A 25,540-nucleotide genomic window follows, 5' to 3' on the forward strand; every position below is an offset into this window, starting at 1 on the left:
AAAAATGTAGATTGGATAAATTATATTTAATATAACCAGCAAAATATTTATAAACCACACTCGTGATGCAATAAAGGGATTAGCTGAGCAGACAGCGGCAACTAGCTTAATGACATGGCAGAATAGAATAGCTTTAGATATGCTTTTGGCTGAGCGGGACGGGGTTTGTGTTGTGTTTGGATATATGTGCTGTATTTTCATCTCCAACAATATAGCACCGGACGGGCCCGTGACCAAAGCGCTTGAGTAACCATCACCACGCTGGCGAACGAACTGGTTGAGAACTCTGGTATTGATAGCTCCATAAACGGTTGGTTTGATAACATATTTGGTAAATGGAAAACTATTGTTGTGACTATTCTGGGTGAAGTTATGGCCTCTATGGGTATACTTGTTCTTTGTGGATGTTGCCTTATTTCCTGGCTGAGTGACTGGTTTGGTGAGTACTCTTCTATGGTGGTTACTGGATTTCTGACCCTAGTAATTGTGTTTTTGCTGTTAATGTGTTGTGCTGCTTGCATCGTCCCCTGTCTCAGGAGGTCAGTGGTAGGAGTGGTGCAGGCGTCGGGTATGATGCTGTTGTTACCGGCCCAGGATGATGCAGGTGACTCTGCTACTGACTCTGAGACCAAGCTGGATGATCCATGTTTTGCCTAGTAAAATACATACACGCATTTATTTTCAGTTCTTGCTCATTTATTACCTTATGTTTTTACTAACCACTGTGATTGTTTATTCTTCCTGATGTGAAGGTAAAGGATTCCTGGGTGGCTGGTAGCCAACTCAGTACATGTTAGGTGTAGGGGAGGAATAGAGGGTTATTTTTTATTAACATTAAATGTTGTGATTTAATTTCCATATCCTGTTATTCTTAAGGGTGATTATACTCTGTTTAGAGTGACACCATAAAATTGTTGGGTTTTATTTTTTGGATCTGTATGTGATGAATAGCTTGGAAGGAATGCATTAATGAGGAGCACTGTACTGATATGGATTGTTTCACATAACAGGCTGATAAGAACACTCTCTCTTTGTTGTCTGTGAAACTGTCCTTGAACATGGGTACATGGAGTACAGTTTTTGGGGGCTCGTCCTTTTGGGTGCTGACTGTTGCACTATTAATAAAAACGTCGATAGAATTAACTACATACATTAATGTCCAGAAATTAGAAAACTGGACTCAACAAGGTTTTGAGGCTGTTCATGGACAACTAGCTGCAACTTCATTAATGGCTTTTCAGAATAGAATTGCTGTTGATATGTTACTTGCTGAAAGAGGGGGTGTGTGTGCTATGTTCGGGGAACAATGTTGTACTTTTATTCCTAATAATACTGCTGCAGATGGAAGCTTGACAATTGCTCTAGAAGGTTTGAGGACACTTAATGGTAAAATGAAGAGCCACTCAGGGGTGGATACTTCAATGTGGGACTCTTGGATGAATGCGTTTGGTAAATATAAAACGCTTGTTTCTTCTATACTTGTATCCATCCCTGTTTTCGCTGCAATTCTAGTGCTTTGTGGATGCTGTTGCATTCCATGCATACGGACGCTGACAACCAGGAATATAACCACCGCTATTGATCCAAATCCTGCAGATAACGGTCAGATGTTTCCTTTGCTTGCTATTGACGATGCTGACCAAGGATATCTGGATGATGAATAGCATTTAAGCTTTTTGTCACGTCTCTTGTGAGACGTGAAGAGGGGGAATGTAAAACTTTATCTTCTGATAAAGTTTTCCCTATTTTGCCAATTGCACTATTAGCTTGTGTCACGTCTCTTGTGAGACGTGAAGAGGGGGAATGTAAAACTTTATCTTCTGATAAAGTTTTCCCTATTTTGCCAATTACACTGTTAGCTTGTGTCACGTCTCAAGTTTTCCTTCTTTACTGTTACTTGGTCACGTCTCTGGGGAGACGTGAAGAGGGGGTTTGTCGTAGTAAATATTAAAATGTTATAGCTTGGTCTGACTAAAATCTTGTGCATGACCCATTTTAATGTTAGGAGCTTGTTTTCAATCAATGCTGTTCCTATGCAAGAACAATGGACAGAGCCAATATCTTCTCAAGGACAACTCCCACGCCACAGGCCACAATCTGGTTGCTCCCCACGAGACTTTCCTTTGAGAACATACACACATTCACACACACATCTCCATGCATACGCACACTCATCCTCATGCCTCACGAGTTACGCACACACACACACTGCACTTTTTTCTACTGGTCGGGTGCCTAGGGCAGAGGACTCTGCCGTGCACAAAATGGGGCTTCTACTCTGGACAGAGCAGACCCGCCTCCTACGCCTCCGGAACCAATCAAGGGACTAGAAGAAGGACCCCTTCCTTTGTGTTGCATTGTATAAAGTAATGCTGAAAACTCTGTTTTTGATCCCTTTTCAACTGTCTCGATAAGAGGCAACTGAATGGGTCCATGCATGTAGCTTGAGCAGTACCAGCTATCTCTGTTGTTTAATAAACTGCCTTTTGCTTAAACATATTCCTCTCCGTCTAGCGTCGTTGGTTCTGTACTTCCTCTCCTGTATGGTTTCACCAACACTACTCAATGGGACCTAACTATATGTGGCACGCAGATGGTTATGACAAACTTAAGCCATTCGGTTTGGCCATTTCGGGATGCATAGATGGATTTTCACGTAAAGTATTGTGGCTTCAATGTGGACCAACAAATAATAACCCAACAGTGATTGCTCACTATTTCATGTCATGTGTGCGAAACCTCGGTGTCATCCCCATGAGACTGAGGACTGATTGCGGCACTGAGAACGGCATAATGGCTGCAATTCAATGTACCCTACGCCACCATCACAGTGACTACTACTCTGGAGCGTCCAGCCACGTGTACGGCTCATCTATAAATAACCAGCGTATTGAGTCCTGGTGGTCTATATTTAGAAAGGGAAGGTGAGTTGTCTTCATAAAGGGTCATTGCATCTTTTGGTCATTCGATTTTCTTCTCAGGAACGATTAATGAAAAACGAGCACAATAATTATCAATACAAATTTGTAAAGCAAATCCTGCCCGTCAGGAAAAGTAGCTGTTCCTGAAAAGCAAATCGAATGACCAAAAGATGCACAGACCATACATTTCATTATAACTAACCTTTATTATTTATAGTATAACTAAACATTTGTATCCATTTCTATAGGTCTCAGTTCTGGATGGAGTTATTTGCCGACCTTAGAGATGCCGGATACTTCAACGGGAGTCATGAGCATCAATGCCTATTGAGATATTGCTTTGGTGATGTTATTCAGAAGGACTTGGATGAGTGTGTGAGACTGTGGAACAGCCACAGGATTCGCCCTTCCAGAACAGCAGCATGTCCAGGAGGAGTGCCCAATGAACTCTACTACTTACCACACAGGTGATACATTGGTGATAATAAACAGATAAAAGCATTAATGTAACGTTTTAGCTTAAATGAAAATAAATGCAATTATGTATTCTATTTAACATAGGTTTGGCTCCAGAGACTGCGGATTTCAAAGTGAACAAGCTGAACTGGATGCCCTTCCTGAGGCTAGCCTGTCAATGACTCCTTGTGGGGACCCAAACATGCACGAGTACTTGGACTTTGCCATGGAACACAATCAGTTACAGAAGCCAGACAACTGGGAGTCTGCATCCGAACTGTACATGAAACTAAAAGAAATGGCTCAGCTATGAAATGATCAAAAAGGGAGGGTTTTTTGTAGTGGTGGAATACTGCTGTCTGTCTGAACACAATATTTATGAATCTGTCACCCAAAGCTTAATTGTTTTTAAGTGTGAAGTAAATTAATCAAAAATAGTAATCAGTATTTATTACACTTTTGTAGTATTGAGAGTAATGGATCTAAAACATTTTCAAAATGTTTACTGTGAGAAAAGAACATGCTCACATACAGTAACATTATAAAAACAACTTTGGCAACTGCACTTTAAAAGTGCACCTTTAATAGGGTTGGGCATCAAGAACCAATTCCTACTTGGAATAGTTAAAAAAATTACGATTCCATCGGAATTGTTTCTTTATTGGAATCGTTTTGGAGGATTGGGTTTCAAATCTGATCATGGGTTCCAAATTTAACATGCGCAAGTTTTGGTTTCTGTAGCGGCCAGGTGCTTGTTGTGTTGCAGCCATGGAGCACAGTAAGCGGTGCTCTAGTGTGGCTTTATTTTACATTGAAAAAGCCCAGTCAAACTGCAACCCACCTTTGAATCAAAATAAAACTTTCCTCTTATTTGTGAAATAAGCATGTGACCCGTTTCAACTCCACCACTCAAAGAATCGGAATCGAGAATCGATAAGAACCGGAATCAAAAGGAAGAATCGGAATTGGAATCAGAATCGTTAAAATCTAAATGATGCCCAACCCTAACCTTTAACAACAACAACTTTTTCAGAGTCTTAACTCTATGGGTCATCCATCATATAGCTTAGAAACAGCCGAATCCTGGACTATTTTGAATTCCAAAGTCCATTTGTGACTTAAACAAAGTGTATGAGTCTAGGAGTGGTAATCTCAAGGAGTTTGAACATGTATTTGCCATTGGGAACGCAGAGTCCTCCAGGAACTCTATTTGAGGCAGTGGTTCCAAGCCAGATGGGGGAAGTGAAGACAGCCCAGTAGCAAACATCAAAACATCTTCCACAGACACAGCAGCCTGGCCTTCTGCAAAGAAAAACAATTCAGATACATCACTGCCATGTGTTTTCTTAACTAGTTATAAAAAACAAACTAACAAACCTTCACAATCAAGGAGATAGTCTGCCCAGTAGGCCATGGTTTGACTTTCTTTAAGTCTTCGATTACTCCCCGAAGGACTGAGGTCAGGTTTGAAGAGTCTCTCAAGTTCAAAAGCAGTGAGTCGCCTTTCAGAGTGGCACATGACAGGGGCCAGCAAAGTAGGGTGTTGCTATAGTGCAGTCAAAAACTCCAGGGTTGAAAGACCATCTCTGAATCTACAGTGAACACAAACATTGTTTCACTGCTGTGTATGTTACGGAGTCTAGTTGATAGGTAATCGACTAGTTGGACTGTTCCCCAGACTCCAGGCGTAGGCATTTGTACAAGGCTTAACAAGGCTATTGAACTGAACATTGGTGTCTGTCTTTATTCCTTAATCCAACATATCATACAGAAACATGGTATCAGAAGTGGCTCGGAAAACACACGTTTGTTATTTTTGTAGCTAAGTACAGTATAGGCGCAGTTACGTTCCATATGCGAACACAAGCCGTTTCCTACTCACAACACTGATCAACTCGTGTTAGCTGGCTAGCTAGCATCACTACCTACCTCCATGACTGAAGACAAAGAAATCTCCTATTCCATTGCTATGGCAGCGAACATTCCGCCACCAAATCACATGGTTCTCACAGGGGACTGGAATACTAATTGGGACAACTTCAGGGATGAATTCGAGGACTATGCGCTGGCGACCGGTCTACGTGAGAAACCCAACGAGGTACAAGCGGCAACTCTGAGGAGTTTAATGGGCAGCGAATGCAGGCATATCTACCGGCACAATCTCACCCTCACGGCACGACAACAGTGTGATGCAAAGGCTATATTGGATGCATTGGAGAATTACTTCAAACCCGCCAGAAACGTAATTTACGAGCGGTTCGTTTTCGGAAGCTGCAAACAGGAAGAGGGTGAGTCAGTACACAACTTTGTAACCCGTTTGAGAGAGAAATCCGCCACTTGTGAATACGGGGGATTGAAAGATGAACTGATTCGTGACAAAATAGTACTGGGAATTGCAAATGAGAATACGCGCCGGCGTCTACTGAGAGAGAGAGGCTTAACATTAGTAACTGCCATCGAAATGTGCCGCACTGCTGAAGTCACTGACATGAGAATGAGAGCAATGGAAACGGAAACCCCACGCTCCGACGTTGATACTGTTCACGCTGTTGCTAGGCAGACATTCAGACAAAACCAATCGAGGCAGAGTAATTCACCACGAACAGTGAACACAGAGAGCCCCGTAGCATGTAAATACTGTGGGAATACACACACACGTGGCAAAGAGCACTGCCCGGCCTATGGAAAACCATGCAGAGCTTGTGGAACTAATAATCACTTTGCAAAAGTGTGTCTCAAAAGCAAAAGAAGGGTGAGTGAGGGCAAGATTCACTGTGTTGATGATGTTACTCAATGTTCAGAGCTGAACAGTGAAAGTTACATTTACATGCATGAATCCATTGGGGCTGTACACTCAAGAGGGAAGAAATGGTTTGTGACACTACGATTACACAACAAGCAACAACAATGTCAACTGGATTCGGGTGCTACATGCAATGTAATGAGCTACAAAGACAAAATCAATCTGGCACCGGACACACATCTAGTTCCCAGCGATACTAGACTAAAGCTGTACTCAGGAGAACTAATGAGCTCTATGGGCACCTTTGAGACCGAATGTGTTATTCGGGGACGCAAACACAAGCTGGAGTTCGAGATTGTGAAAACCAGTCAAAATCCTCTCCTCTCAGGCTCTACATGCGAACGCCTGGGACTGATGCAGTTCACTGTACCAAATGACCTGCACATTGTGGATCATGTCCAGCATGGACCCCTGTCCAAAGAACAACTACTCAGCAGATATGACGATGTATTCAACATGCCCGTTGAATCAGTGCCTGGGGAGGTACACTTTGAAGTGGATGAGAGCATTACTCCAGTCCAGTGTGCTCCTCGCAATGTGCCCATTGCAATGAAAGTGGCTGTGAAGGCCCAGCTGGACAAGTATGAGGCCGATGGCCACATGACATCTGTGACTGAACCAACTGACTGGATCAGCAATATGGTCATAGTGAAAAAACCAGAGAAGCTGAGGGTCTGCATCGACCCAAAGCATCTGAACCAAGCACTGAAACGATCCCACTACATCATGCCGACACTAGAGGATGTCCTCTATAAGCTTCCCAAGGCCAGGATTTTCACCTTGGTGGATGCCCGAGATGCATTCCTTCAATGCAAGCTGGACGAAGAAAGCAGCTTCATGACTACCTTCTGGACCCCCTGGGGTCGGAAACGCTGGCTCAAGCTCCCGTTTGGTGTCTCAGTGGCGCCTGAGGTATACCAACGCAAGCAGCACGAGTTACTGGCTGGGCTCAAGGGCATTGAACCCATCGCCGATGATATCCTGATCGTAGGCTGTGGTGAAACAGACGAAGAAGCAGAACGCGACCACGATGTGAAGCTCCTGGCACTGATGGAGCGCTGCCGATCAGTTAAGCTTCGTCTTGGCCTGAAGAAGCTGCAGTTCAAGGTGAAAGACGTCCACTTCCATGGCCACATTCTCTCGGCGAAAGGCCTGAAGCCGGACCCAGACAAGGTCCAAGCGATCCTCGACATGCCAAACCCGTCTGATGCAAAAGGAGTACAGCGTCTCATCGGCTTTGCAAACTATCTTGCAAAGTTCATGCCACACCTATCAGCAGTCTGTGAGCCTCTGCGCCAGTTGCTGGACAAAGACACACCATGGCACTGGCTACCCAAGCACGAGGCCGCAGTGCAGGAGATGAAATCTCTGGCTTCATCCATGCCAGTGTTGCGCTACTACGACGTCACGAAGCCTGTCACAATCCAGAGCGACTCTAGCCAAAGGGGACTTGGATGCTGCCTTATGCAGGAAGGCCAGCCCGTTGCGTTTGCCTCGAGAGCGCTCACCCCCACCGAACAAAACTATGCACAAATTGAGAAAGAGTGCCTCAGCATCGTCTTCTCCTGCCAGCGATTCCATCACTACTTATATGGTCGAGAGCTGGTCACCGCTGAAACTGACCACAAACCACTCATTGCCATATTCAGTAAACCTCTCCTCAACGCGCCCAAGAGGCTTCAAAGTATGCTCCTGACTCTGCAAAACTACAGCCTGAAGGTCATTTACAAGCCAGGACCTGAGATGTACATCAGCGACACACTGAGCAGGGCAACAGCACAATGTACAGGTAGAGGCACTGCCTATCAGCGGCAGGCCATCTGTTCGCTACAGCAGGAACAACAAGATGTTCAACAGATCAATCAGGCAGACTACTTAAACGTGACAGATCACCGCCTAGCCCAGATCAGGCAACATACTGACAAGGACGAACACCTACAGTCACTGAAGTCCATGGCTCTCGCAGGTTGGCCATATCTGAAAGAGGAGACACCTTTCACAGTGAGAGAATACTGGACCTTTCGAGATGAGATCAGTGTGCAAAATGGCGTCTTGTTCAGAGGTCAGAAGGTCATTATTCCCAAATCACTACGTCCAGAGATGCTTACCCGCATACACTCCAGTCACGTTGGAGGTGACGCATGCTACCGTCAGGCTCGTGAAACATTATACTGGCCAAACATGCAAGCAGAAATTAAAGACTTTGTCAGCAACTGTACCACATGCAACGAGTACGCTCATGAACAGCAAAAGGAAACCATGATGTCACACGAACTGCCCACAAGGGCCTGGCAAATCATCAGCATGGACTTATTCAGCCACAGACAAAAGGACTATCTTCTCCTTGTTGATCATTACTCTGACTTTTGGGAAATTGAACTGCTCCCTGACTTGTCCGCAGAGACGGTCATAAAGCGCTGCAAGGCGCAGTTTGCAAGGCAAGGTCAGCCTGACAAGGTAATCACGGACAATGGCCCACAATTCACTGCACAGTTCAAGCGTTTCGCCTCAGAATGGGAGTTTGACCACGTGACCTCCTCTCCAAGACACCCAAAAGCAAATGGCAAGGCAGAATCAGCTGTCAAGATTGCAAAAAACCTGTTAAGCAGGGCCTTGCGCGACAGCAACGACCCATGGAAAGCGATCTTACAGTGGAGGAACACACCCACCGAAAACATGGACAGCAGCCCAGCACAACGCCTTCTATCCAGACGTCTGAAGACTACTATCCCCGTAGCTAACAAGCTACTTGAGCCCTGCGTCATGGTTGGCGTCACGGACAAACTGCGTCACAGAAAGCAGCTCGCTAAGTGCTTCTACGACCGGACTGCTCGAGACCTACCAGAGCTGGAGGTGGGTGAAACTATAAGGATGAAACCGCTGCCGGGAGACCACACAGGACTTTGGAGGCTGGGCACATGCCTACAGAGAGTTGCACCACGTTCTTACCTGGTGGATGTTGGTGGCTCCCTCTATCGTCGCAATCGGGTGGATCTGCGCGTAGCAGAGCAGACAAACCAGAACATGCCATACACTCACTTAGATGAGCTGGATCACAGTCCAGGCCTAAGGGTAAGGGGTGCAGAATTGAGACATGAGCCAACTGAAGGTGAAGCTTCTACCCCACCAAACTCTCCAGCTCGTGGCCCTAATCCTACCCCTGTCAGAGCCAATACTTACTCACGGGTGGGTCGGCTGTGCAAGCCACCGGACAGGCTTACTCTGTAAGCAAGAGACTTAACTTGTTGTCTGTTAATTAAAAAAAAAAAAAAAATAATAATAATAATAATAATATTTCAAAAAATTTAAAAAAGGAAGATGACAGCTGAAGTAAAAAGAAAATGTCATGCTTTTCAATTGTTATGACTTGACTGTTAAGAACGCAATGTTATGCCGTTATGTTTGCACTTTCTATTGAAAAGGATGATGTTACGGAGTCTAGTTGATAGGTAATCGACTAGTTGGACTGTTCCCCAGACTCCAGGCGTAGGCATTTGTACAAGGCTTAACAAGGCTATTGAACTGAACATTGGTGTCTGTCTTTATTCCTTAATCCAACATATCATACAGAAACAGTGTAGTGCCAATTGAATTTAAAATTATCTAAAGAAAACTATTAAATATTCTCTTCTCTACAATTACTATCCACCTTAACATTGTTGAAAATTGATTTCAAAAACCCTTTTTTTGCATTGCACATTAAACGTTAATTGTTACAAACTGTAAGTATAACACACAGAAACAAAAGACTGGAATGACACAGACGGATGGGTGGCTTGAGCACTCACACGATGCCTTCAGAAAGTCTACACACCCATTGCACTTTTTCACAACTTTGTTTCGTTATAGATTCAATTTAAAATAGTAATATTAATATTTTTCCTCATCAGCCTACACACAATACATCATAATGACAAAGCAAAAACAAGTTTTTAGAAATTGTAGCAAATTTAATAAAAATTAAAAACTGGAATATCACATTCGCACAAGTTAATTAACCATTTTCTCAGTACACTGTTGAAGCACCTTTGGAAGTAATTCCAGCCTGGATTCCTCGTGTATGAAGCTACAGGCTTTACACACAACATCACCACACTCTTTATATCTGATTTTCAGGGACATTTACAAGAGATACTAAAACCTCTCTGCATGTCAGGATCTTTATGAGAACTGAGGGCAGAAATAGATCCATATGTAAATGACACTGCTACAGTATGGAGCAGGTGGTTGGATAAACAGCAGCAAGTCATCAAGGGTTTGATGGGTAAAGTGAGCCTCAAACCATCACTCTGCTGCCAGATGTGCAGCAGAGGTGGATGGATCACTTTAAGGGGTAACTGGACTGATTTTCCTCTATGGAAGAGTTAGTCAGGAGGAGAAACCTAAGATCTAATTTCTGTTTTTGCTTTGTCATTATGATGTATTGTGTGTAGATTGATGAGGAAAAGGATTTAAATATATTTTAAATTGAATCTATAAAGGTGTGCAGACTTAATGAAGGCACTGTAGTTTGACACAGAATGAAGTGACATCACATATCCGTTGAAATACACTAAGGTACAAATTCTGATTAAGGACAAATTGATAACAGATATACATACTTGCATAAACCAAAGATGGGGACCATGAGGCATTTCAAACAAAAAATTCATACATAAATAAATAAAAATCTCATCACTACAAATATCATCTTACCTGTCAATTACAGATGAGTTGCGGTCAATGATATACCATTGGAGGTAGTCTGACACGATTTCTTTATTTTCTTCCACAGTAGCCACATGTCTCAGACAACCTGCTGTCTGTAACATTGTGCTGTGTCTCATCATACATTCTTGCAGAGCATCCAATGAAGCAGCATTCTCAATCTGAAAGACATGAAAATGGGCAAAAACACCCGTCAATAACTGTATGCACTGTATCTCCTTGCCTATTTTTTTAATAACGTACATAGCAAGGTGTAATCTTACACTATCAAAAACTAATAAATTAATTAAATATATTCCGCACGTGATATAGGAAGTAAACATTGTCTCAAAAACACTGCAGTAAGTATGAAAAACTCTGCCCTACCATACCCTTATGCTATTCTCACCTCTTGCAAAGCTTTCCCTATTTCTTCATCAGTTATTAAATTATTTGTTGCTTTGAATGAAGGCTGGCCTGCAAGATAATGTACAAGATCTTCTGACAGGAAATGGGGTCCTGGACCTCCATGCACAACTGACACAGCAATCACCTTTCCTGCCAAGTAGTATTCATCCTCCCTAACAGCTGTGAATGAATTCATATTGCAAAATTAAAACAATGCATTACTGTATATACTGTAATATGCAAGCATATGTCATGTGATATATCTGGTCAATGAGCATTAACCAACCATTAGTAGCCTATAGTACACATCCAACCAATATGCATACCCTTTGCATTGTAGACCAAGAACCGATGTCCTTCTGGTCCATCAAAAATGGGCCGGTCTTTTAGGTGTTTCATCAGTAGAGTTAAAAACTCTCGTCTTGGACCACCAGTGTCAATTCCCTCTTCCAGAACACCAGTATCATCAGTAAATTTCACCAGCATGTCACAGGTTTCAGAATATGTTGTACGCTTGAAACCTCTGACTGCCCCATCCCAAACATTATCCCTTGAGATGTTAAACCGGCTGACTTTTTTATGATCAATAGGAAGAGACAGGTTTGCTACGATGTCAGGTAATGCAATGTCCGTCTCCTCCCTGTAATGACAAAAAGTTAATTCATTTGTGGATATTCCAGATATACAAGAACTATTGTACAGTGAAAAAACTGGAGTGCTATAGTCAAAAGCATATTACATTGCTGTGTGTTGGAAATTCTTCACATTGACAGCAACCGGCTCTTCGTCCTCCTGCTCAACATTTGGTGAATACAGGTCTGTGTATTTACTGTTGGGAAATTGCCATTTCCATGTTAAAACATCTTACAAACAAAAATGTCTTCCCCATGTAATCAGTTCAATACATTTAAATTATGTCAGTCATTATCTTTTCTTTTTTTTTTACTTACCTGTAGCAAGACATTTTTTCTGGATTTGCTTCCGGTGGATCCAGATCCTCAGCATCAGATATTACTATCTGAAAAAAAGATTAAAATGTCTGAAACAACAACACTGAAAGCAAGAAATGTCATGCTGCCACACTCTGCCTTATTACCTGTCCAGGCTGAATTGTTGATTGTCCTGGTGCATCTCTGAAACATGATAAAACATATTAAAATGATTAGCTCCATGATAAAGGCTATAATGTAGCTTTGAGTAGCATGTAGTAGTAGAGGGAACAGAAAGATGTATTAAAAAAAAAGATTATTTTGAGAACATGTGGATAGGAGCGTTTCCTGGACTCAAATCTGAGTTAGTTTGAGTTTCTTTTTTAATGGAAAAGGTATAAAATAAAAGAAAGCTCAAACTACTATTTTTTTAACTATTAAAATGCTTGTATTGCAAGTGGCCAAGCCATACAGAACCAATTTAAAATAACTTTAATGCGTTTTTGCATCTAGCCTTCGTCAGCGAGTCAAACAGATGAAATGAGAGACAATGGGTCTTTTCTAGTGTCCAAGGTGTTCTGGGCTAGAGTAGGTGTTGTAGACATCTTAAAACCAGTAGGTGTCCTTCAGGCCTACAATAGTCAAATCATGTAAACATTATGTATATGGATGTGTCCCATGTTTCCTATTGGTGGATTACCACTAGAAAAAACCCAGTGTCTCTCATTAAATCTATTTGACTCCCTGACAAAGGCTAGATGCCGAAACGTGTTGGAGTTCTTTAAGTTGGTTCTGGATGACCGTGCCACTTCAGTAAAGGCCTATAGTACCTATGCAGGATCGACAGTGATGTGGGACATATGAATGGACAGTGGATACCCCCCACTTCATTCTCACGTGTTTTTTTTAATGGTTTGGTAAATTTTTGTTTATTCAACTGCAAGAGCAACTGTATTTCAGTGGGTTTATTCTGTAAAGCTCTGCTCACACAGGCAGCTGTGGGTCCTTTAGGTAGGGAGCGAGGGGGCACCGCAGTCAGTTACAGAAACAGCTGATAGCATGTAGCAACGTTGAGCTTATGTGCAGCAATATAAATGTATGTATAATGTGTATGTGAATAAGTAGTGAAATATCTGCTAGTAGTTTTATCAGTTTTGTGAGTTAAATAAAAAAAAAAGGTGAAATTGCACTTTACCTGGTAGTGAAAGCACTGTAGCCCAACAAAATATGAATTATTATTGCACGTGTGAAAATTCCTTTGTGTCCAAGTGTGCAACACCTACCTTTCATCGTCCAGCTTGTGTTTGGGAGTACTTCGATTTTGTGGTTCAAAAACCTGAGAGGAAACGGATAAAATGATCAACAACTTTCAACAGGTTCCATTATTTTTCCATTACCACATACAGTATATATCAATGCTGAATGGTTGTCTGTGTTACTGTATAATAGTTACTGCAAAATAATCAAAACAAGCCTTTTTCCACTAAAATATTGACCAGTACATTGATTTTATGCTTAAAATCCAATGTACATCTAATTAATAAATTATATGAAAATGAATAAATACAAACATACATAAACATTTTAAAAAAGAGAAATAACTGATGTACCAAAGTGTCAGCACGATTGAGTTCAGCTGTGCTCCTTGTTGTGATGACAATTTCAGAATCAGAGTCTGAGGTATCATCCACTGAAAAAAATAATTCAAACAACCATTATCTATCCTCCAGCAGAGTATCTAAATATGTAAAAATATTGAATCATGAGATCCACTAACCTCTTTTATAGTGTTTTTCTAGGCAAATGAAAAAAGTGATCCTGGAATATGCCTTTCCTATTTCCTTTTTATATTCTGCCAATTTGAATGGCCTTTCTGACCCAGGCACATGAACCACCTCTGAGCAGTCTGGATACAAAAGGACATAAGGTCCTTCGTGCATGTCCTTGTTAAATGTTGTCCTTTTCTGGACAGCTTACAGACCTCTGGGTCTGTAAATAACTGTAGTGTTTTCCCTCTTAGAGGTTTTAAATCAGTTCCACTTGGCACCATCAATCCTACGTTTATCTAGTAAAATAACAAAGATATAATTAATGTATACATAGGTAAAATAAAAACACACAAATACATATAGAGCATTGCAAAATTGTATAGGACGGTCAGTACACCTTACCTGGACGTGTTCTTTCTTTAGGCCTATATCTTCCTTTTGGCCCATAGTTAAAAGACTGTCGTTATTTTGATTTCGAGCTTCTGTACTCCATGAACTGTTTGTATGATGGGCATGGTTGTTCTGCAGAAATGGACAGAGTTCCGAAACAGAAAGTTAGAAGCCGCTCAAAAAATCATTAGCGTTACTGTCCTTAGATAGCTAGCGTTTTGGTTTTGCTAAACTTACTTTGCATAGCACTGTCCGGCTGTCGAGACGTCCCCTGTGTTTCCAATGTTTCCGTCTTGTCCGCGTCCTTTAAAAACTCCAAACACCGACCACACGTAAAGCAAAACCGCGTTAAGCTGTTCATGTGTTTGCCACAAAACGGGCAAAACATCCCTCGGCCGCAGTCCATGTTCGGGCGGTCACCATAAACTTCTTTGACGCCATAAACTCCACAACAAAAACACGAAAAGACCACGCTCGTCACTTCCGGTATATGGTACATTCCCTTTCCGTGACGAATCTGTCGTTTGTAAATTTGTTTCGGGACTGGTAAAAGTGTTTTGCGTCTTGTTAATTTGTTTTCTAAAATGTAAATTTGTTTTCTAAAATGTAAATTTGTTTTATAAAATGTAAATTTGTTTTATAAAATGTAAATTTGTTTTCCAAAATGTAAATTTGTTTTCCAAAATGTAAATTTGTCTCGAGCTTTGTAAAAGTGTTTCATTCTTTGTAATGTTGCTTTGCACTTCCCGGCCACCGTAATAAAGTGCTTTGAGTCAGTGTGAATCCACTACCAGCTTTCGGACAGATATATTTTACAATCTCTACAATGACCTTGTTAAAATAAGTTTTTTTTAAATCACTTAAAAAAACTTTTATGACAAATGTGTATAAAAGGCACCATTTGGAGTTCCATTGCTCTAGTTTCAAGAAGGAGCAAATATTAGCAACACAATGACTGGCATGGATTTAACATGTTCCCAAATAAATAATATAAAAACCAAACACCAAACCATTTTAGAATACTTAATCACATTTTCAATAGTTAATAATGCATAACATGTCAATTTAAATATATACAGTCGTGGTCAAACGTTTTGAGAATGACACAAGTATTGGTCTCCACAAAGTTTGCTGCTTCAGTGTTCTTAGATCTTTATGTCAGTACTTACTATGGTACACTGAAGTATAATTACAAGTATTCCATAAGTGTCAAAGGCTTTCATTGACAATGACATTCAGTTTATGCAAAGAGTCAATATTTGCAGTGTTGACACTTCTTTTTCAAGGCCTCTGCAATCCGCCCTGGCATGCTGTCAATTAACTTCTGGGCCACATCCTGACTGATGGCAGCCCATTCTTGCATAATCAATGCTTGGAGTTTGTCAGAAGTTGTGGGTTTTTGTTTGTCCACCCGCCTCTTGAGGATCAAACACAAGTTCTCAATGGGATTAAGGTCTGGGGAGTTTCCTGGCCATGGACTCAAAATGTTGATGTTTTGTTCCCCAAGCCACTTAGTTATCACTTTTACCTTATGGCAAGGTGCTCCATCATGCTGGAAAAGGCATTGGTCATCACCAAACTGTTCTTGGATGGTTGGGAGAAGTTGCTCTCGGAGGATGTGTTGGTACCATTCTTTATTCATGGCTGTGTTCTTAGGCAAAATTGTGAGTGAGCCCACTCCCTTGGCTGAGAAGCAACCCCACAATGGTCTCAGGATGCTTTACTGTTGGCATGACACAGGACTGATGGTAGCGCTCACCTTGTCTTCTCCGGACAAGGTGTTTTCCGGATGGCCCAAACAATCGGAAAGGGGATTCATCAGAGAAAATGACTCTACCCCAGTCCTCAGCAGTCCAATCCCTGTATCAGTCTGTCCCTGATGTTTTTCCTGGAGAGAAGTGGCTTCTTTACTGCCCTTCTTGACACCAGGCCATCCTCCAAAAGTCTTCGCCTCACTGTGCATGCAGATGCACTCACACCTGCCTGCTGCCATTCCTGAGCAAGCTCTGCACTGGTGGTGCCCCGATCCCGCAGCTGAATTAACTTTAGGAGATGGTCCTGGCGCTTGCTGGACTTTCTTGGGCGCCCTGAAGCCTTCTTCACAACAATTGAACCTCTCTCCTTGAAGTTCTTGATGATCCGATAAATGGTTGATTTAGGTGCAATCTTACTAGCAGCAATATCCTTGCCTGTGAAGCCCTTTTTGTGCAAAGCAATGATGACGGAACGTGTTTCTTTGCAGGTAACCATGGTTGACAGAGGAAGAACAATGATTTCAAGCACCACCCTCCTTTTAAAGCTTCCAGTCTGTTATTCTGACTCAATCAGCATGACAGAGTGATCTCCAACCTTGTCCTCGTCAACACTCTCACCTGTGTTAACGAGACAATCACTGACATGATGGCAGCTTGTCCTTTTGTGGCAGGGCTGAAATGCAGTGGAAATGTTTTTGGGGGATTTAGTTCATTTTCATGGCAAAGAGGGACTTTGCAATTAATTGCAATTCATCTGATCACTCTTCATGACATTCTGGAGTAAATGCAAATTGCCATCATCAACACTAAGGCAGCAAACTTTGTGGAGACCAATACTTGTGTCATTCTCAAAACCTTTGACCACGACTATAGTCCATCCGGATAGATGGCTTTGGAGCATGGACAAAAGCCTTGGCGGAGAGGCTTTTGCTCAGCATCACTCCCTCCCTTTCAGCATCACCCAGTCTCCTGTCCTTCTGACGAACCTCTCCATCTTAATTCCTAATGCTCCCCTCCCCACCACTTTCAAATGTTCTCCTCATGTTCTCAATCTTACTCCCTCATCTCTTTCCCTCTTACTCCCCAAGTCCATGTCTATTTTTACTCTTCTGGACATTCTCTCCATCACTCCTTCAAGGCCCCTTTCGCTATCCCTCTCTCAACCCAACTTTCTTTTTCTTCCTCCTCTCCTCCTTTCCCTTTAAGTCGATACTGTACTTAACTTTACTTCCCCTATCTGTCTCTGCTCTCCAGTCCTTAACCCCTCTCTCTATCTCCCCCCTTTCAGTCTTACTCCTTCTCACCTGTTTTTTGTTTTTACCTCATCTTATCCCCGGAGCAATCTCTGGTATTTCATCTCTACTGCTGCCTCTATCCCTCTCCCTCCTCCTCTGGATTTGCTTTTTGTCACTTTTGCTGCCATGTCTGCTTGCTTTCCCTGTTGCCATCTTTTTTTTCAGAAGTACTCCTCACTACCACCTCTTGTTTCTTAGGGCCAGATTCAATCAGATCCGCTTTAACCGAAATCTGCATAGCTGATGTTTTGATGGTGTCAGACGTGGAACTGCGTTAGAGCTGTCAAATCCACAAGCAGCTCCCGGTATTATACCTAAAGCGGACATTGCCATTGGCAGCACAGAGTCACATTAAGATAAATCACATGTAGCCTTGTTTACAAGTTCAAACACTGGAATGTGAGATGTAATCTACACCTCAATTAGGCTGAAAGAAATCCTCATGATTTTGTTTAATGATTTTCAATTTGAGCATGATTATTTCTATATAGCCTACACTTGCTCGTTCTGAACTTCTAATGGGAGTAGGGCAGGTGTGGCTTCAAGACAAGGATCACAAGTGCAGCTACTCACCGATTTGACAGTTCCAAGCTGTTCCACCTCCGACACCGATAAAACATCAGCTATGCGGGTGTTGGCTATTGCCGGTTAACGCTTGATCTGATTGAACCCAGGCCTTAGTCTCCAATCCAGATATTTTTACATTCCTTCTTTCTTTCACCTTTCAGACACTACCTTTTCATTCCAAATCCCTCTCTTTGTAGCAGCTCGTTAATTTTTATTTTCTCTAAGTCTCTATCCATCTGTTTTTCACTCCTCCACACAGTATCTTTGACCTTTTCTTCAACCTTTTCATTGCTACTCTCTGTCATTAGCCTTCTCTTTCTTCTTGCTGTCCATCTTTCCTTGCTGTTTCTACCATTCCTGTCTCTTTCTTTTTTCCTTTCTCAGACATACCTTTCTTTTTTCTCCTCGCTACCATTATTCTCACCTTTCACATTAGTGTCTCCACTCTCACTTCCCCTCTTTCTCCAACTCCGATTTCTCAGTCTCACACAACTTCTTCAACTCTATTGTTTCACTTTTAGTCAAAAACTTTTAAATCAAATCAAATTGTATTGTATCACATGCTTCGTAAACAACAGGTGCAGACTAACAGGGAAATGCCTACTTATGGGCCCTTCCCAACAATGCAGAGAGAAAGAAAATAGAGAACTAATAGAAAATAAATAACCCTCATCTTTTGTTACTATCCTTCTCCTTTTTACTTTCCTTCTCTTCCTTCTTTTTCTAACTCTTATCTGCCCCCTTATTGCTCTTATTCCCTTTCTCTTGACCTTCTTGTCCAACTTCTGTTCCAACTGGTCCAGCCGAGCTAGCCTAACTGGGTCTGAGAATGGATAATAACATTTGCTGTGGGGTACATGCTATACAAGTCAAGTCAGCATATTTATAAGTAGGTCGGAAATAATCTTACGAGTCACGTGTCGTTCTCCAGAACACTCACCTCTGCAGGTGTGCCCTCTCGAGGAGGTTTGGGTGATTATTTTAGGATTCCACTGAAAAGTCTTCCTTAATGGCATTAGAACAGTTCAGGTTGTCAACTATTTATATGGTAATATCCATAATACTGTAGTCATAATCTTTTTATTGAGCAGGTGAATAGTTCTCAACTCTGTCTCACCTTAATGTTGTTGTTGTCAGAGAGACTGTCATTTCTGGCTGAGAGTTCACTGTGTAATGACTGCTGGTCCTGTATGACAAGAGAAACTAGTATAGTACAAATTACAGGCAACACAAAGATCAAATGATGTTACCTGCACAATGACAAGTGAATTATTCATCTGTTCGCTTTACAGTGGGCTCCCGAGTGGCGCAGCGGTCTAAGGCACTGCATCTCAGTTGAGGCGTCACTACAGACCCTGGTTCAATTCCAGGCTGTATCACAACCGGCCGTGATTGGGAGTCCCATAGGGCGGTGCACAATTGGCCCAGCGTTGTCCGGGTTTGGCCGGTGTAGGCCATCATTGTAAATAAGAATTTGTTCTTAACTGACTTGCCTAGTTAAATAAAGGTAAAATAAAAATAAATAAAACATGAAGTTATCAGAGTATCAAATAAGCAGAGTTTAAAGCTAGAATCCTTACTTACTACATCCATTATCTGACTTATAAATGAATGATATATACCCATTGATTGTTGAATAATATAACTTGTCCTTTGTCCTGTGTATGTTTGGTGGGACGTTGATGGAATGTTCTCCTAACCCTAAAAAAACTGGACACATGAATGTTCTTGGAACTCCCATGAAACGTGTCTAAAACATTCATATCTTATATTCGGAGAACATAGTAACCATGTTCTGTGCATGTTTGGTGGGACGTTGATGGAATATTCTCATAACCCTCAGAAAACTGGACACATTAATGTTCTTGCATGCGAATTAGATCGCGGACTGTTCTTACTGGAGAGGGTCACTGCAGACCCCATGGATCATGTATCTGTGACACACCATCGAAGTTTCGACGCACATATGGATAGGGTGTGCTGGAGACGTTCTTCAGAACCTCCAAGATCAACTGGCGGCAGAAGCCTAGACCAGGAGGGCAAATGACAGATGAATAAGTTGTTTTGCTGTCGGTATCTAGCTAGCAATATTAGCTCTCTTTTCACATGATGCAGTCTTGTTCAGTACAGTATCAATTTGTGATTGATTCGGCCATAACGGGGCAAGCTAGCTAACGTTAGCTAGCTATAATGAATCAAATAAATGTTATTGGTCGCATACACATATTTAGCAGTCATTATTGTGGAGCGAAATTACATTTACATTTACGTCATTTTGCAGACGCTCTTATCCAGAGCGACTTACAAATTGGTGCATTCACCTTATAGCCAGTGGGATAACCACTTTACAATTTTTTTTGGGGGGGTGGGGTAAGGGGGGGGTAGAAGGATTACTTTATCCTATCCCAGGTATTCCTTAAAGAGGTGGGGTTTCAAGTGTCTCCGGAAGGTGGTGAGTGACTCCGCTGTCCTGGCGTCGTATGGGAGCTTGTTCCACCATTGGGGTGCCAGAGTAGCGAACAGTTTTGACTGGGCTGAGCGGGAACTGTGCTTCCGCAGAGGTAGGGGGGCCAGCAGGCCAGAGGTGGATGAACGCAATGCCCTCGTTTGGGTGTAGGGACTGATCAGAGCCTGAAGGTACGGAGGTGCCGTTCTCCTCGCAGCTCCGTAGGCAAGCACCATGGTCTTGTAGCAGATGCGAGCTTCAACTGGAAGCCAGTGGAGTGTGCGGAGGAGCGGGGTGATGTGGGAGAACTTGGGAAGGTTGAACACCAGACGGGCTGCGGCATTCTGGATGAGTTGTAGGGGTTTAATGGCACAGGCAGGAGCCCAGCCAACAGCGAGTTGCAGTAATCCAGACGGGAGATGACAAGTGCCTGGATTAGGACCTGTGCCGCTTCCTGTGTAAGGCAGGGTCGTACACTCCGAATGTTGTAGAGCATGGACCTACATGATCGGGTCACCGCCTTGATGTTAGCGGAGAGGGTCACGCCAAGGCTTTTTGCACTCTGGGAGGAGGACACAACGGAGTTGTCAACCGTGATGGCGAGATCATGGAACGGGCAGTCCTTCCCCGGGAGGAAGAGCAGCTCCGTCTTGCCGAGGTTCAGCTTGAGGTGGTGATCCGTCATCCACACTGATATGTCTGCCAGACATGCAGAGATGCGATTCGCCACCTGGTTATCAGAAGGGGGAAAGGAGAAGATTAGTTGTGTGTCGTCTGCGTAGCAATGATAGGAGAGGCCATGTGAGGATATGACAGAGCCAAGTGACTTGGTGTATAGCGAGAATAGGAGAGGGCCTAGAACTGAGCCCTGAGGGACACCAGTGGTGAGAGCACGTGGTGCGGAGACAGATTCTCGCCACGCCACATGGTAGGAGCGACCTGTCAGGTAGGACGCAATCCAGGAGTGAGCTGCGCCTGAGATGCCCAACTCGGAGAGGGTGGAGAGGAGGATCTGATGGTTCACAAATGCTTGTGTTCCTAGCTCCAACAGTGAAGTAATATCTAACAATACACATACATCTAAATGTAAAAGAATGGAATTAAGAAATATAGAAGTATTAGGACGAGCACTATCGGAGTTTAAAAATATATACAGTACCAGTCAAAAGTTTGGACACCTACTCATTCAAGAGTTTTTCTTTATTTTTACTATTTTCTACATTGTAGAATAAAAGTGAAGACATCAAAACTATGAAGTAACACATATGGAATCATGTAGTAAGCAAAAAAGTGTTAAACAAATCAAAATATATTTTATATTTGAGATTCTTCAAAGTAGCCACCCCTTGCCTTAATGAGAGCTTTGCACACTTTGGCATTCTCTAAACCAGATTCGTGACGAATGCATTTCAATTAACAGGTGTGCCTTGTTAAAAGTTAATGTGTGGAATTTCTTTCCTTCTTAATACGTTTGAGCCAATCAATTGTGTTGTGACAAGGTAGGGGTGGTATACAGAAGATAGCCCTATTTGGTAAAAGACCAAGTCCATATTATGGCAAGAACAGCTCAAATAAGCAAAGAGAAATGACAGTCCATCATTACTTTAAGACATGAAGGTCAGTCAATCCGGAAAATGTGAAAATCTTTGAAAGTATCTTTAAGCGCAGTCGCAAAAATCATTAAGCGTTATGATCAAACTGGTTCTCATGAGGACCGCCACAGGAAAGGAAGACCCAGAGTTACTGTTCAGAGGAGACTGCATGAATCAGGCCTTCATGGTCGAATTGCTGCAAAGAAACCACTACTAAAGGACACCAATAAGAAGAAGAGACTTGCTTGTGCCAAGAAACACCAGCAATGGACATTAGACCGGTGGAAATCTGTCCTTTGGTCTGGAGTCCAAATTGGAGATTTATGGTTCCAACCGCTGTGTCTTTGTGAGACACAGTGTAGGTGAACGGATTATCTCACCGTATGTAGTTCCCACCGTGAAGCATGGAGGAGGAGGTGTGATGGTGCTTTGCTGGTGACACTGTCTGTGATTTATTTAGAATTCAAGGCACACTTAACCAGCATGGCTACCACAGCATTCTGCAGCGATACGCCATCCCATCTGGTTTGGGCTTAGTGGGACAATAATTTGTTTTTCAACAGGACAATGACCCAACACACCTCCAGGCTGTGTAAGGGCTATTTTACCAAGAAGGAGACTGATGGAGTGCTGCATTACATGACCTGGCCTCCACAATCCCCCTACCTCAATCCAATTGAGATGGTTTTGGATGAGTTGGACCACAGAGTGAAGGAAAAGCAGCCAACAAGTGCTCAGCATATTTGAGAATTCCTTCAAGACTGTTGGAAAAGCATTCCAGCTGAAGCTGGTTGAGAGAATGCCAAGAGTGTGCAAAGCTGTCATCAAGGCAAAGGGTGGCTACTTTGAAGAATCTCAAATATAAAATATATTTTGATTTGTTGAACACTTTTTTGGTTACTACATAGTCAAGGATCATATCACCTCTGCCTTACCTGTCACCCTAGACCTACTTCAATTTGCTTACCGCCCCAATAGATCCACAGATGATGCAATCGCCATCCCACTGCACACTGCCCTATCCCATTGGGACAAGAGGAATACCTATGTAAGAATGCTGTTCATTGACTATAGCTCAGCATTCAACACCATAGTACCCTCCAAGCTCATCATTAAGCTCGAGGCACTGGGTCTGAACCCTGCCCTATGCAACTGGGTCCTGGACTTCCTGACGGGCCGCCCCCAGGTGGTGAAGGTAGGAAACAACATCTCCACTTCGCTGATCCGCAACACTGGGGCCCCACAAGGGTGCGTGCTCAGCCCCCTCCTGTACTCCCTGTTCACCCATGACTGTGTGGCCAAGCACGCCTCCAACTCAATCATCAAGTTTGCAGACGATACAACAGTAGTAGGCTTGATTACCAACAATGACGAGACCGCCTACAGGGAGGAGGTGAGGACTCTGGGAGTGTGGTGGCAGGAAAATAACCTCTCATTCAACGTCAACAAAACAAAGGAGATGATCGTGGACTTCAGGAAACAGCAGAGGGTGCCCCCCCTATCCACATCGACGGGACCGCAGTGGAGAAGGTGGAAAGCTTCAAGTTCATTGGCGTACACATCACTGACAAACTGAAATGGTCCACCCACGCAGACAGTGTGGTGAAGAAGGCCAACAGAGCCTCTTCAACCTCAGGAGGCTGAAGAAATTTGTCTTGGCACCTAAAACCCTCACAAACTTTTACAGATGCACAATTGAGAGCATCCTGTTGGGCTGTATCACCGCCTGGTACAGCAACTGCACCGCCCGTAACCGCAGGGCTCTCCAGAGGGTGGTGCGGTCTGCTGAACGCATTACCGGGGGCAAACTACCTGACCTCCAAGACACCTACAGCACCCGATGTCACAGGAAGGCCAAAAAGATCATCAAGGACATCAACCACCCGAGCCACTGCCTGTTCACACAGCTATCATCCAGAAGGCGAGGTCAGTACTGGTGCATCAAAGCTGGGACTGAGAGAATGAAAAACAGCTTCTATCTCAAGGCCATCAGACTGTTAAATAGCCATCACTAGCACATTAGAGGTTGCTGCTGCCTATTGAAATCACTGGCCACTTTAAGAAATGGAACACTAGTCACTTTAATAATGTTTACATATCTTGCACTATTCATCTCATATGTATATAAGGTATTCTATTCTATAATATTCTACTGTATCTTAGTCCATGCCGCTCTGTCATTGCTTGTGACCAGTGTTCCATGTCTATGTACATACAGTGAGGGAAAAAAGTATTTGATCCCCTGCTGATTTTGTACGTTTGCCCACTGACAAAGAAATAATCAGTCTATAATTTTACCGGTAGGTTTATTTGAACATTGAGAGACAGAATAACAAAAAACTATCCAGAAAAACACATGTCAAAAATGTTATAAATTGATTTTCATTTTAATGAGGGAAATAAGTATTTGACCCCCTCTCAATCAGAAAGATGTCTGACTCCCAGGTGTCTTTTATACAGGTAACGAGCTGAGATTAGGAGCACACTCTAATCTAATCTTGTTACCTGTATTTAAAAAATTTTTTATTTAACCTTTATTTAACCAGGTAAGGCAGTTGAGAACAAGTTCTCATTTACAACTGCGACCTGGCCAAGATAAAGCAAAGCAGTGCGATAAAAAACAACAACACAGAGTTACATATGGGGTAAACAAAACAAAGTCAAAAATACAAACAGAACATATATATACAGTGTGTGCGAATGTAGTAAGTTATGGAGGTAAGGCAATAAATAGGCCATAGTGCAAAATAGTTACAATTTCGTATTAACACTGGAATGATAGATGTGCAAAAGATGATGTGCAAATAGAGATACTGGGGTGCAAATTAGCAAAATAAATAACAATAAGGGGATGAGGTAGTTGGGTGGGCTAATTTCAGATGGGCTGTGTTCAGGTGCAGTGATCGGTAAGCTGCTCTGACAACTGACGCTTAAAGTTAGTGAGGGAGATAAGAGTCTCAAGCTTCAGAGATTTTTGCAGTTCGTTCCAGTCATTGGCAGCAGAGAACTGGAAGGAATGGCGGCCAAAGGAGGTGTTGGCTTTGGGGATGACCAGTGAAATATACCTGCTGGAGCGCAGACTATGGGTGGGTGTTGCTATGGTGACCAGTGAGCTAAGATAAGACAGGGATTTGCCTAGCAGTGATTTATAGATGACCTGGAGCCAGTGGGTTTGGCGACGAATATGTTGTGAGGGCCAGCCAACAAGAGCGTACAGGTCACAATGGTGGGTAGTATATGGGGCTTTGGTGACAAAACGGATGGCACTGTGATAGACTACATCCAACTTGCTGAGAAGAGTGTTGGAGGCTATTTTGTAAATGACATCGCCAAAGTCAAGGATCGGTAGGATAGTCAGTTTTACGAGGGCATGTTTGGCAGCATGAGTGAAGGAGGCTTTGTTGCGAAATAGGAAGCCGATTCTAGATCTAACTTTTGATTGGAGATGCTTAATGTGAGTCTGGAAGGAGCGTTTACAGTCTAACCAGACACCTAGGTATTTGTAGTTGTCCACATACTCTAGG

General features: G+C 42.7%; 1 protein-coding gene and 2 long non-coding RNA genes across 6 annotated transcripts; 1 reads left to right on the plus strand and 2 right to left on the minus strand.

The window, feature by feature from the left end:
* Positions 1 to 2,563: 2,563 nt before the first annotated feature.
* Positions 2,564 to 3,814, plus strand: LOC311099061. The gene is made up of 3 exons (XR_014609680.1): positions 2,564 to 2,924; positions 3,170 to 3,388; positions 3,483 to 3,814. It is a non-coding gene; the product is annotated as an uncharacterized lncRNA (long non-coding RNA).
* Positions 3,813 to 14,156, minus strand: LOC311099060 (G2/M phase-specific E3 ubiquitin-protein ligase-like). Of its 4 annotated transcripts, XR_014609679.1 has the most exons (11): positions 13,981 to 14,156; positions 13,814 to 13,893; positions 13,487 to 13,539; positions 12,371 to 12,407; positions 12,225 to 12,292; positions 12,014 to 12,103; positions 11,601 to 11,914; positions 11,276 to 11,454; positions 10,876 to 11,048; positions 4,755 to 4,969; positions 3,813 to 4,679 (listed from the first exon to the last, which is right to left on the minus strand). XR_014609679.1 is itself a non-coding variant. In XM_084139674.1 (10 exons), the coding sequence occupies exons 1-10, from the start codon at positions 14,141 to 14,143 to the stop codon at positions 4,924 to 4,926; spliced, it is 1,203 nt and encodes a 400-aa protein (XP_083995800.1). In that variant the 5' UTR covers positions 14,144 to 14,156; the 3' UTR covers positions 3,813 to 4,923. The 4 variants fall into 4 exon arrangements, 1 of the variants encoding a protein (XP_083995800.1); XR_014609677.1 differs by lacking the exon at positions 12,014 to 12,103; XR_014609678.1 differs by lacking the exon at positions 11,276 to 11,454.
* Positions 14,157 to 14,189: 33 nt separating this feature from the next.
* Positions 14,190 to 14,840, minus strand: LOC311150784. Its single transcript, XR_014615136.1, has 3 exons — positions 14,600 to 14,840; positions 14,375 to 14,494; positions 14,190 to 14,268 (listed from the first exon to the last, which is right to left on the minus strand). It is a non-coding gene; the product is annotated as an uncharacterized lncRNA (long non-coding RNA).
* Between the last annotated feature and the right edge of the window lie 10,700 nt (positions 14,841 to 25,540).

This window comes from Coregonus lavaretus (genome assembly GCF_964263955.1).
Source record: "Coregonus lavaretus genome assembly, chromosome: 23".
Taxonomy (NCBI): domain Eukaryota; kingdom Metazoa; phylum Chordata; class Actinopteri; order Salmoniformes; family Salmonidae; genus Coregonus; species Coregonus lavaretus.

What these genes read in the sequence shown, in the direction of transcription:
- LOC311099060 (XM_084139674.1), bottom strand. Translation starts at nt 14,143, where the DNA reads ATGCACGAAGGACCTTATGTCCTTTTGTATCCAGACTGCTCAGAGGTG. An exon ending in AATTTCCAACACACAGCAAT is followed by an intron (nt 11,915 to 12,013) that starts GTAATATGCTTT and finishes TTGTCATTACAG; the next exon opens with GGAGGAGACGGACATTGCAT. An exon ending in AACTCATCTGTAATTGACAG is followed by an intron (nt 4,970 to 10,875) that starts GTAAGATGATAT and finishes TGTTCACTGTAG; the next exon opens with ATTCAGAGATGGTCTTTCAA.